This window comes from Penicillium robsamsonii (genome assembly GCF_028829455.1).
Source record: "Penicillium robsamsonii strain IBT 29466 chromosome Unknown utg000001l_segment0_segment0, whole genome shotgun sequence".
In the NCBI taxonomy this organism is placed as follows: Eukaryota; Fungi; Ascomycota; class Eurotiomycetes; order Eurotiales; family Aspergillaceae; genus Penicillium; species Penicillium robsamsonii.
In genome coordinates this window covers 3,469,788-3,481,858 of record NW_026643219.1, presented here as the reverse complement: position 1 = coordinate 3,481,858, position 12,071 = coordinate 3,469,788, and the positions used below count along the sequence as shown (strand labels likewise).

Below are 12,071 nucleotides of genomic sequence, written 5' to 3'. Positions count from 1 at the left end.
ATTTGACGGCGTCGCCGTTCACTTCCCGGGGCTATTTCAACGGGACATGGCCGAGTACCCGAATCACCACATGGTCAGACATAATTTGGAATGAGATCTGCAGTCATTGCAGGGTCGCTGCAGCTCACCTTTTTCCGTGTCATCGCATCTTCTTTCTCGGGTATTCTTGACATTCTACTCAGTACGCAGTACTGGAATATCTAAACTGCCAAGGTTATTGTCTCCTCCATAAAACTTTGACAGTGAGTTTCGGTCAACGTCCGAAGCAAAATGTGTGTGTGTGTGCCGCATGTGGCTTGCAAGGATCATGAGGCCCACCAAGGGAGATGCTAGCCTTTTTATCGCGGGGGTAAAAACTGGAGAGCTCCATCCTTGATGATACGAAGACAGTGATTGGTTCATAGAACAACACTATCCTGTTGTTGGCCTTTGCTTGGCGTGGGGTGCCGCTTTGACGAGCCGATCTCTATATTCCTCGCATTTTTTGACGAATCGTGACCCGGTGAAGACCGTGCCGAGACGTTCGGTAAATTTTAAAGTCTCGGTGAGACATATGTCTAGGTTCTTTAATTTCCTGGCGACATTGTTTTTTTTATTAATCTCTGCTAGCTACCGATGTTAGGAAGAGACTCGTCATAGCTCTAGACCATTTGGTCCGTTACTCGGCGTTGATTGCCACAATATCATAGTCCTTGCAGGACATATCACTTGAAATTAGGAGCAGATTTCGATGACCTTTTGCAGGCTATATATATTATCACAATTGAGCCGAATCATGGTGGATCTCAAGAGTGATAGGCATCAAAAGAACGAGTTACCTCGCGATTGTACGCGCGTTAAAGCCAATGGAACTCTACGATGAGCGATTTCTTTGCCCGAGAATCGGAGGTCTAAAAGGGTAATGTGATTCAATTGGATGTTCGAGGCCAAGGCTAGTGTGCTCGTGAGTCCATGACATCGGAAAATAAGACATAGAACAAAGGTGATTGGTTGAGCTAGAGAGGTTATGGTCGCCAGCGGAACCCGGGATTCCGCCAGTCCATATCCTGAATCTGTTGCTGTGTTAGTCCCGACAGGGCGCTGTGGACATCGACACGCGCACGGCGCCGATTGTCCCATATGATATAGACCCACAGGCCGGCCCCAAGAAGTAGGGTGGTGCTTGAAGTTGCCAAGTTGAGCCCATTACCAATAGGGTAATTAGGTCCATCAAAAGGCAAGAATGACCAGGTGCTGATCAGCCCGCCAATGTTTCCGAACATCACCGTAGTTCCAATAGCCGAAGATCTCGCGGTGTCGGAGATCACATTCGCCGATGCGTGTGCAGTACATAGAGCGCCGAAGGAAAAGGCTCCACATGCGATAATAAAGGTAGCCCCATATCGTACCATCCCGTCTTCGCTCGCCAAGAACATCATGTAACCTATAATCCCATAATAATTAGCATCAAACCAGGTATACTCTGCAATCCCTCTATGGTTGCCCAAGGAGTTGAGACTTACCAGTCATCATTAGCGGTGGGCTGATAATGAAGAAGATGAGGCGATGATCAAATCGCCAGCTGAGGAACGGAAATAGCAAAGTGACAAATGCACCGACGACATAAGGAGGCACTGTGTGCAACTGTTGAGACACCACAGTGGCATCGGGGTAGATAGTTTTGACAATGGTAGGCGCAAAGAATCCAAGACCCTGAACAGTAATGTTGTTCAACATGAAGATTAATGCGGTTACAAAGGTCACTGGGCTGAAGATACCACGCAGTGTCTTGGCTAGATCAAGCTTATCGAGGACCTCCGTCGTACCAACACGTTCAGATTTGACACGGGCAATGGCCAGATCTTTCTCTTCCTGGGAGAGCCACCTGGCTGTTTCAGGTCGGTCAGTCAACGTGAAGAATGCGACGACAGCAATTCCAATTGTCACGATGCCTTCAATCGCGAAGATCATACGCCAGCTGCGGAGAGAACCAAAACTATCGAGTAAGAGGATACCTGAAGCCAGAAGGCCACCAAACGCTCCAGCGAGGGGAGCCATGACAATATATAGCGACAGGCGGAAGGCAAGTTCACTTCGTCGATACCAACGTGAGAGGTAGTACGCGATTCCAGGCATGAGTCCTGCCTCGAAAACGCTGGGGAGTTGTCAGCATTGTCGAATTTGCAAAATCTAGGAGACGTACCCCAAAAGGAAGCGGACACCAGCTGCGCTGTTCATGTCCGTGACAAAAGCCGTCGCGACCGAACAGATACCGAATCCCAATGTCATCGCGGGAAGCCACCATCCAGGCCCGACCCATTTGCACATGACATTACTGGGGATCTCAAAGATAATATATGAGACAAAGAAGATCGAGAGCACGGCGTTGTAATCATAGCCCTCGAGTCTGAGATCTTTGTCGAAGCCGGCCAATTTAGCGTTGCCTGTTCCAGGAAAGAAACGGATTAGTGGTTGAACTGGAAATAAAAGTTCGGGGATGATAAGAGGGGCTGGTCACACACCAACATTGGCTCGATCGATGAAACAAAAGAGATACATGACTGCGACAGTTGGGACAATATATAGATCGATCTTGAGTCGCAATCGTGACTCGGTGGCCTTGTCAAATTCCACTAGAGGCTGGCCATATTCGTCTGTCGCGAGGTTGCCCCTTTCTGCTATATCATAGGCGACTTCCCCTATCATATGGTCTTTATGGTCTGACATGACCTTTTCATCGATGACCGTAGTGCCTCTCTCGGCGTCGGCCATGTTGGAGTACCGGACAGTGAATTAAAATTAAGCTAGGGATGGATAAGGGGGCGGTCGGAAATTCCGAGACAGGGATCCAGGCTCACAAGCATAGACCGAGGTGCGACCAGGTATTTTATAGCTCAACCAGAAGCACAGTTGGACCAGCCAAATGATGAATCTGGGGTTGTGGGGATCACGGATTCAATCCCGAACTGATATTCGGCCTTTTCATCAGCTGCAGTCTCAATCTGCCGCTAAGTGAAGATACTTTAGTCTGCCACTGGCAATAGTCAGGAATTCCTTGGCAGTTGGGAATAGCAGTGGGAGGATCAAGTACCATCAAAGTGGCTGTTTGCAAGGTCCAATCACATTAATTTCTAACGGGCGAAGTAAGCACACGCGCTTGGAACTTCCCCACAAAGTGTCCGAATAGGGGTTTTCCCCAGACTTGTGGATCCCAAGACTGGCTATATGGTATTGTGGGGATTGTACATGTAGGAAATGCCGAACCCCTCATCCGAGTATCTCTTGGGTGCCATAGTGACCAGCCATAGCCTCGGAATTTGTTAGGCATTGTGATTCTTCAAAACGCCAAGTTTTCCAAGAAACATAACTTAGAGCATGGGCGAGGTCAATGAGCCGGATCGGAGGCTATCCCGAAGCTGCTCCGAAGATTCTCCCATCGGAAGATTTCAGGCTATTCTCAAGAGTGAGTTCCGTAGTATTTCTAAACTTTTGGCGAGAAAAAAACAGATCCGATGTGTGATGTTTGTACCCGTGTAATATGTAGAATATGTAGAATACAATGTCTCTGGGTTCTTAAGCCCTAGGGTGAGATGATGACACATTACCACGTGACTCGGATATAGACGGATAAGTTTCTCGGATTAAGCGGATGAACTGCACTGGAGTTCTGTGAGATTTGATACCTACTTATCGATGTTTGAGGCATCGGATAAAACCCCCGCGAGTTGGAGAATCCCTCGTGCATGCCAGGAATGCCGCAGGCGTAAAATCAAATGCAATGGCCTGACCCCGTGAGATCCTTCAGTTTATGTGCGGATAGTGAATACATTGGGCTAATATAACATCAGGTGCAAAACCTGCCAATTGCGCAATACATCGTGTATATATAGAGACTATATTCGCCATCGGCGAAAAAAACATGAGTATGAGGAAGTCGGCGAGAGGAATTCAAGTCGTCATGGCTCCCCGAGTGGAGTGCCACCATCGGGGCGGCGCACAACCTCCGTCATGAATGACTTCCCAAATAGTGTGTCTGCAACACATATGGCATCGCCGTCATGTCAGATGCAGCTATACTATGGCCCTACCTCTCATTTCTCTCTCATGCAGCATATCTATCGAGATCTCGTCTCCAATCCTACCTCTCAGCCTGAACCGTCTGGCGGGGTTGAGGAAGCTGGAGCTGGCTTGGACCTGTTTAGCTTCCGTCGCATTTTTTTCGGAACTCCAGATTTCCATGAGACCAACAAGTCACTCGGGACAGGGGATTTGTCCATGATGTTCTTGCCGTATGACCTAGCCAAGCTTTTTCTATCGCGGTATCTCTCCAGCCTTTATCATCTGATACCACTCCGGCCCAAGATATATTATGAGCAATGTCTGGACCAAATGTATAGCTCTTCGCCCACAGACCATCTAGATGTGTTCACCCATGCGATCATTCTCCTTATCATGGCAAGCGCGGCACTCGGCACGGATCATTTTGCTTGGGGTGATGTGTTGTTCGAGCGTGTTAAGGGTTCACTGACCGCGTTTGATGACGCGGTAAACCTTCAGACTATTCAAATATCAATGCTTATGATAAGTGATTATCTTCTTATTTATATGTGTGTGGACTGACGGTGGATTTCACGCCAATTACCAGAACGAACAAGGTCGACCCAACTCAACGTTCTTGCATTTGGGTTCTGCTTGTCGCAAAGCCTTATCAGCAGGTCTGCATAAAGATGTTCCTCATGATATTGCTCAAACGCCGGAAAACATTGAAGAACGACGGGTGACCTTCTGGTCTATTTACATCTATGAAACGTACATTTACCATCTCCAGTCTGATCTTTGATGAATTCGCTAACCTCATACATAGCTGGTTCTGTTATCATGCAGGTCGTCCAAGTTCCCTTTCCCTTAAAGACGTCGCGATCGAGTATCCGCAGGATCCATTTATTCGATTATTGGTGCGGCTTTGCAAAACCATCACTCGGTCTGTTAATGAGATATATGGCCAGCGACATGAATCTCTTCTGCATATGTGGAGAGTTGCTCGATCCATTGCAGATGACATACGTGGTCTTGAAGCACATCTAAAGCAAGTTTTGGGCCATGGGCTCGACGATAGCATCCAGGCGGGATCCCTTGGGGTTCGACAAATAATCTTCATTACCTGCAAGTCAACAATCGAGATATCATTTAGACACACACTGACCAGAGCTAGTGTACAATCACACGCTTCTTCTCACATTTCGCCCGTTCCTGATATTTCGCGGCCACTGGCAGCGTGAGAGGAACATCACACTCAACCAGTCTAGCACAAATGTCACAAATCGTCCGAGTGAAGCACCTTCCTGGCTCAATGAAGCCTGCAATCTTGCCATCACTGCCGCCCAAAAAACCCTCCATCACCTATGTGAAGCCTCAAGAGTCAATGATCTTGTTCTGGTAAGCAATCCACACGTGATTGTAGAAAGCCCCGTTAATCATATCATAGGAATTGCGATACCACGGGTATTTTTTCGGTAGTTCTGTATTTACTCTCATCTATGAGTTTCTGCACAACCCGAATGTCGCGCCTGTCTATCTGCCATGGGTTTATGCTTCATTGCAAACCTTGTCAACCATGCGAGCTGGTGACCCGATCGCAAGCACAATTTCAGCCGTACAGACGGTGCTTCGTAATATTAATCCATCATACGAATGGTTACCTTTACTAACACCGACTGAGAATAAAATTGCGCCCCCAGGAGGGACAGCCATACATCAAGGCCTCACCCCCGACCGTAGGCATCAACCAAACAACGCTGCAATCTTCCAGAACCCGCCGCTGGGAATGCGGTCTGACATGCTGGCATCTCCTTGGAACTTTCCGCAGGTACAAAATCCGGAAAACCCAGAAACTAGAGGGTCTGTGGGCTCCGGAGAAGACTTGCTTGATTTCACTCAGTCTGACATGGGCTGGGATTTCGATTTCTCTACCATGGACCTGGAGGCGTTCTTTTCGGTTTATCAGTCGAATAATGCTCCGGGCCTTTGAGTGGGGCCTTGTACCAACCAAGTTGATAACCTACACATAATACAATTCATACTGTACCCATTTGGCCTCAACCAAGGGGTCATTTACGGACTTGATCCGTTTACGTGGATCTACTTAGGTACCTATATCCGAATAGTGGATCTGATCGAAGCTCTGGAAACTTCAGAAAGAGAATTACAGCCAATAAACAGTAGGTTTGAACCAAGTGGGTCGATAATATATCCGAATGCATATTTCCGAGGCACTCGCCCCAGTGATATCCTCGCCAACACGATATGTTTCGTAGTTTTCTTGCCTGCCCGAAGGAATTTCTCCTATATATAAATTCCACCACAGCGATATGTATGTGATATAATCTATGGACCATGACCCACTCCCGGCAATATGGATTTAAAAATGTAGATTTGGTAACAAATCCGCGATAGTATAAGAGTTCTTCTACGCCTCGAGATCATGGTATTTTCCTTCAATCTCACTTTGACTGATATCATCGTCAGTAGTCGTTCTTTTCATTCCAGACATATACGCCTCCGTCATGGATACTCCATCCTCTGGCACAGCGACACCAGTTGATCTGGAACATGGAGACGGCCAGATCCGCAAACAACTCACAGTCACCTTCCGCGATCTGAATGTCCGAGTCACAGCACCAGATGCTGCTTTAGGAAGCACTTTATGGTCGGAGGTGGATCCGCGACAGGTTGGGGCACTGCTGAAGCGCGGTGACCGCCCAAAAAGGGTGGGCATAGTCAACCATTACCGTGCAGTTACCATGTATTGACTTGGCTTCTAGACAATTCTCAAAGATGTTACAGGTCAGGTCAAGCCAGGGGAAATGGTATGCTCTAATAACTCGATAATATGAATGTAGTGACTAACCAATATAGCTTCTTGTGCTGGGACGCCCAGGCTCCGGATGCACTTCCCTCCTTCGAGTGCTCTCCAATGATCGGGATAGCTTCGATGAAGTGATAGGCCAAACCAGCTATGGAAGCATGGATCACCAAGCTGCCAAAAAGTTCCGTCAGCAGATCATGTTTAACAACGAAGGCATGGAATCCTAACTTCGGATCCATGGAACTCAATGCTAACTGCACCGATAACAGATGACCTTCACTTCCCAACCCTTACCGTCAACCGTACAATGAAATTCGCTCTTCGAAACAAGATTCCCAACGAGCGCCCAGAACATCTGAGAAACCGCAAGGACTTCGTGCAGAACCAGCGTGACGACATCCTGGGGTCACTTGGAATTGGACACACGAAGAAGAACTTGGTAGGAAACGAGTACATCCGAGGTGTTTCAGGAGGCGAGCGTAAGCGCGTCTCTCTTGCTGAGGTCCTGGCTGGGCAAAGTCCAGTTCAAATGTGGGACAATCCTACTCGGGGATTGGATTCGAAATCAGCGGTGGAGTTTGCTCGAATGCTCAGACGCGAGGCCGATCAAAACGACAAGACGATCATTACTACTACATACCAAGCCGGAAACGGTATCTATGACCAGTTCGATAAGGTCCTCGTTCTGGCTGAAGGTCATGTCATTTACTATGGCCCTCGTCGTATTGCAAGGAAATACTTTGAAGACCTCGGATTCATCTGCCCCAAAGGTGCCAATGTCGCAGACTTCCTGACTTCGGTCACTGTTCTTACCGAACGGACAATCCGACCTGGCTGGGAAGCGAAGGTGCCCAATACGCCCGAGGACTTCGAAAGCTGCTATCAAAATAGCTCCATATGCAAAGATCAAATGGCCTCTATTGTGGACCCTGAGAAGCTGAGCTACGAAGCCGAAGATCTCAAGCTGGCAGTATCCAGCGAAAAGCGCAAACAGCATATTCCTCGGGAAAGCAGTGTTTATACAGCGAATCTGTGGGATCAGATTGTCGCCTGTGCTCTCCGCCAGTTTCAGATTATCTGGGGTGATAAGCTCTCGCTATTTGTTAAAGTTGGGTCTGCTATAATCCAGGCCCTGGTCTGTGGAAGTTTGTTCTACGACTTGCCAGAGGTAATCAAGAAACACTCCACCCGAGAAGATTTAAGAAGACCAAGCTGACAGATGAAACTGCAAGGATTCGAGCTCAATCTTCTTGCGTCCCGGTGTCTGTTTCTTCCCAGTGTTATATTTCCTCCTTGAAAGTCTGTCTGAGACAACTGCATCTTTTATGGGCCGACCAATTCTTTCTCGTCAGAAGCGATTCGGATTTTACCGCCCTACGGCCTTTGCCATTGCCAACGCCATCACTGATATCCCTGTAGTCATGTTCCAGGTGACCTGCTTCTCGCTCATCCTTTACTTCATGTCTGCTCTCCAAATGGACGCAGGAAAATTCTTCACCTTTTGGATAATCATTATTGCGCAGACATTGTGCTTTGTACAGATATTCCGGGCCGTTGGCGCCGTGTGCAAACAGTTTGGAAATGCATCCAAAATATCCGGCCTACTTTCCACCGTTTTCTTTGTCTATGGGGGTGAGTGTTTGAATATAGCCATTGATATGAAACCTTCAAACTGACGAGTTGCAGGATACCTCATCCCATTCCACAAGATGCATGTGTGGTTTCGTTGGATCTTCTACCTCAATCCGGGAGCATATGCCTTCGAAGCACTCATGGCCAATGAGTTCGTTGGACGCAAATTCACATGTATAGAACCCGACTATCTTCCATACGGCACCGGATACTCCAACTCAGCCTCTGCCCACCGCGGATGTTCGGTTCTTGGAAGCGACCATGACGGTATTATTGATGGGGAGAAATACATTCAAGAGCAGTTCAGTTACTCGGTCCATCACATCTGGCGAACCTTTGGTATTCTCATGGGATTTTGGATTTTCTTCATCTTTATGACTTCTTTCGGGCTTGAATTCCGGAACAGCCAGAGTGGATCATCTGTTCTGCTTTACAAGCGCGGCAGCGAGAAAACTCCCGGAAAGGAAGTGGTCGAGAAATCAGAGTCTCCAAAAGGGACAGATGCTGGCGCGCTTTTGGGCTCGGTCAAGCAATCTACTTTTACATGGAAAGATCTCGACTACCATGTACCTTTCCACGGGGAGAAGAAACAACTTCTGAACAAGGTATTTGGATTTGTTCAGCCCGGAAACTTAGTTGCCCTTATGGGAGCTTCTGGAGCCGGAAAAACAACATTGCTGGATGTGCTTGCCCAGCGCAAGGATAGCGGAGAGATCTACGGATCAGTTTTAATTGACGGTCGCCCAGTTGGAATCAGCTTCCAGCGCACTACGGGTTACTGCGAACAGATGGATGTGCATCTCGAGACAGCTACCGTCAAAGAGGCATTAGACTTTTCCGCCGTTCTTCGCCAGCCATCGACGGTTTCACATGAAGAAAAGATTGCTTACGTCGAACATATCATTGACCTCTTGGAATTGCGTGATATCAGCGAAGCACTCATTGGAGGTAAGTTTGCTTAATGTTTTAATGCCACCGGATAGCGATGCTAATAGTTCACAGTGCCTGGAGCTGGACTCAGCATTGAACAGCGCAAACGCGTGACCCTCGGCGTTGAGCTTGTTGCTAAGCCCACATTGCTGTTCTTGGATGAACCTACCTCCGGTCTTGATGGGCAAAGTGCATTCAACATTGTGCGTTTCCTTCGCAAACTGGTTGATGGTGGCCAAGCCGTGTTGGTAAGTTCTAAATATATTATAATATCGGTCGTACTAATTTGGTTAGTGTACAATCCATCAACCATCTGCAGTGCTATTCGATGCATTTGATGGTCTTCTCCTACTAGCCAAGGGCGGCAAAATGACATATTTTGGAGAAAGTGAGTCTCTACTGTTGAGGTAACTGGTCAAAATCAAGCAACTAATAACTGATTTGTGACAACAGCTGGCAAGGACTCAACTAAAATCTTGGACTACTTCACTCGGAACGGAGCACCGTGCCCTCCAGATGCCAACCCAGCAGAGCACATCATTGATGTTGTTCAAGGAGGTGGTACTACAGATAAAAAAGATTGGGTCGAAATCTGGAGCCAGTCAGAAGAGCGCAAGCAAGCACTCTCCCAGCTTGATGCACTTAACGAATCTAGCAAAAATGTTTCCGACTATGTTGAAGATACTGCTGACTATGCGACCTCGCACTGGTTCCAATTCAAGACTGTCTCTAAGCGCCTCAGCATTCATATCTGGCGCTCACCAGTACGTTCCTGCAATGTTATTCCAAATTAGACTGCAAAGCTAACTATTATATAGGACTACATGTGGAACAAGATTATTCTCCATATATTTGCGGCACTTTTCAGTGGTTTTACCTTCTGGAAGATTGGAAACGGTACTTTTGACCTTCAGTTAAGACTCTTTGCAATCTTCAACTTCATCTTCGTCGCCCCAGGCTGTATCAACCAGATGCAGCCATTCTTCCTACATAGTCGCGATATTTTTGAGACCCGAGAGAAAAAGGTGAGCGCACTAGTGAAATCCTACTGTGATGCGATTATCGCTAAAACTGGGTTCTATATAGTCCAAAACCTACCACTGGAGCGCCTTCATTGTAGCGCAGACGCTGACGGAGATCCCATACCTGATCATTTGCGCCACATTCTACTTTGCATGCTGGTACTTCACCGCAGGCCTTCCATTAGAGGCCAGTGTTTCCGGGCACGTTTATCTTCAGATGATTTGTAAGTCACGCGAAGTCTTCAAGGATCAATTCGCATATCTAATAGCAACAGTCTATGAGCTTCTATACACTTCTATTGGCCAGGCAATTGCGGCGTACGCACCAAACGAGTATTTTGCGGCTGTGATGAATCCTGTCCTGATCGGTGCGGGCCTGATCAGTTTCTGTGGCGTGGTGGTTCCGTACGCCCTGATGCAACCCTTTTGGCGATACTGGATTTACTACCTGGACCCCTTCAACTACTTGGTTGGTGGGCTGTTTGGCGAAGTGGTCTGGGATATCAAGGTCAAGTGCGAACCGTCGGAATTTGTACAGTTCACCGCGCCGTCTGGGCAGACGTGCGGACAATACATGACCGATTTCCTCGCCACGCAGACTGGTTACCTAGCCGATGGAAACTCGACTGGGACATGTTTATTCTGTCCGTATTCTGAAGGTTCTGATTACGCGAAAACGTTCAATCTTCAAGAGAAATACTATTCGTGGAGAGATGCGAGTATGCCCTGACTGATTTGGCCTAGTCTGCGATGCTAACTATTTGTTCCTAGACGGGTATCACTGCCCTGTTCTGCATCTCATCGTATGCTTTGGTGTTCTTGATGATGAAGCTCAGGAGCAAGAAGACGAAGAGCGCCCGTTCTGAATGAGTGATCGCCACCAAGCTGACCATAGGGCCTTGGTTAAGCTAACATCGGCATCATTCATGTTGCTTTCAACTTCCGTGAGGCTTAACCACAAAGATATAGCCCATTTTGTTATTTACTTTTCTAGTTTGTTCCCCTTGGCGTTTATTACTCTTGTGTCATCAGCCATAGAACCCTGTGTTTCTGCAGGGCCTCATTATATAGTTCTCTCTTTTATTGTTACTTTTTTTTTTTAATAATGTTATGTTTCGTTTATTTCTATCTAGGTGGTACTTAAGCTATACCAGACCGTCACATATGTTGAGATAAAATCCTCGATAATCCACTGCTTCAAAGCCCATCGGTAGCTACCCCAAGAGCAGAGTATGTCACACCACACAATAGAAAAGACACATTAAGTTCCTTGTGTTTCTTTCTTGTATATCCGATTCATTTTACACTTCCCATGTTGTGAAGATGATCACCTGAGGCGAGGAAACTGAATTTGCACAATATATATTTCATGCGTAGATGAACAGATATGGTTGTTATTTGTGTCATCCCACCAGACTAATTGAACACCTTGAAATATTGGATGCTTGAGAGTTAAACGTGACATAGGACATGATTTACCAATTGAATTTCTGTCCATGCGTTATTGTATCCGAGCCGAGGCGTTGGCCTAGCAGCCAACGCTTGATCCTGGGAGATCGACAGGCATGCGGGTGTAGAGAGACTAGTGGCATCCGAGACTACAAAACGGTCCAAACGACCACTTCTTTCATACTGTATCAACG

The 12,071-nt window shown here is 47.2% G+C and overlaps 3 protein-coding genes across 3 annotated transcripts; 2 read left to right on the top strand and 1 right to left on the bottom strand.

Annotated features, from left to right (window-relative positions):
* Positions 1-1,004: 1,004 nt before the first annotated feature.
* N7447_001374 (putative MFS transporter) lies at positions 1,005-2,751 on the bottom strand (the record flags this gene model as incomplete). Its single annotated transcript, XM_057225650.1, has 4 exons — positions 1,005-1,423; positions 1,503-2,134; positions 2,183-2,423; positions 2,502-2,751. 4 exons carry the CDS (start codon positions 2,749-2,751, stop codon positions 1,005-1,007), a joined length of 1,542 nt encoding a protein of 513 aa, XP_057089666.1.
* Positions 2,752-3,672: 921 nt separating this feature from the next.
* Positions 3,673-6,007, top strand: N7447_001373 (Zn(II)2Cys6 transcription factor; the record flags this gene model as incomplete). Its single annotated transcript, XM_057225649.1, has 6 exons — positions 3,673-3,770; positions 3,828-4,524; positions 4,625-4,788; positions 4,844-5,117; positions 5,188-5,415; positions 5,465-6,007. The coding sequence occupies 6 exons, from the start codon at positions 3,673-3,675 to the stop codon at positions 6,005-6,007; spliced, it is 2,004 nt and encodes a 667-aa protein (XP_057089665.1).
* Positions 6,008-6,542: 535 nt separating this feature from the next.
* On the top strand, positions 6,543-11,294 carry N7447_001372 (putative ABC multidrug transporter; the record flags this gene model as incomplete). Its single annotated transcript, XM_057225648.1, has 13 exons — positions 6,543-6,746; positions 6,801-6,845; positions 6,895-7,057; positions 7,114-8,012; positions 8,077-8,476; positions 8,531-9,424; positions 9,479-9,654; positions 9,701-9,794; positions 9,860-10,170; positions 10,225-10,431; positions 10,493-10,652; positions 10,704-11,147; positions 11,200-11,294. The coding sequence occupies 13 exons, from the start codon at positions 6,543-6,545 to the stop codon at positions 11,292-11,294; spliced, it is 4,092 nt and encodes a 1,363-aa protein (XP_057089664.1).
* Positions 11,295-12,071: the final 777 nt, after the last annotated feature.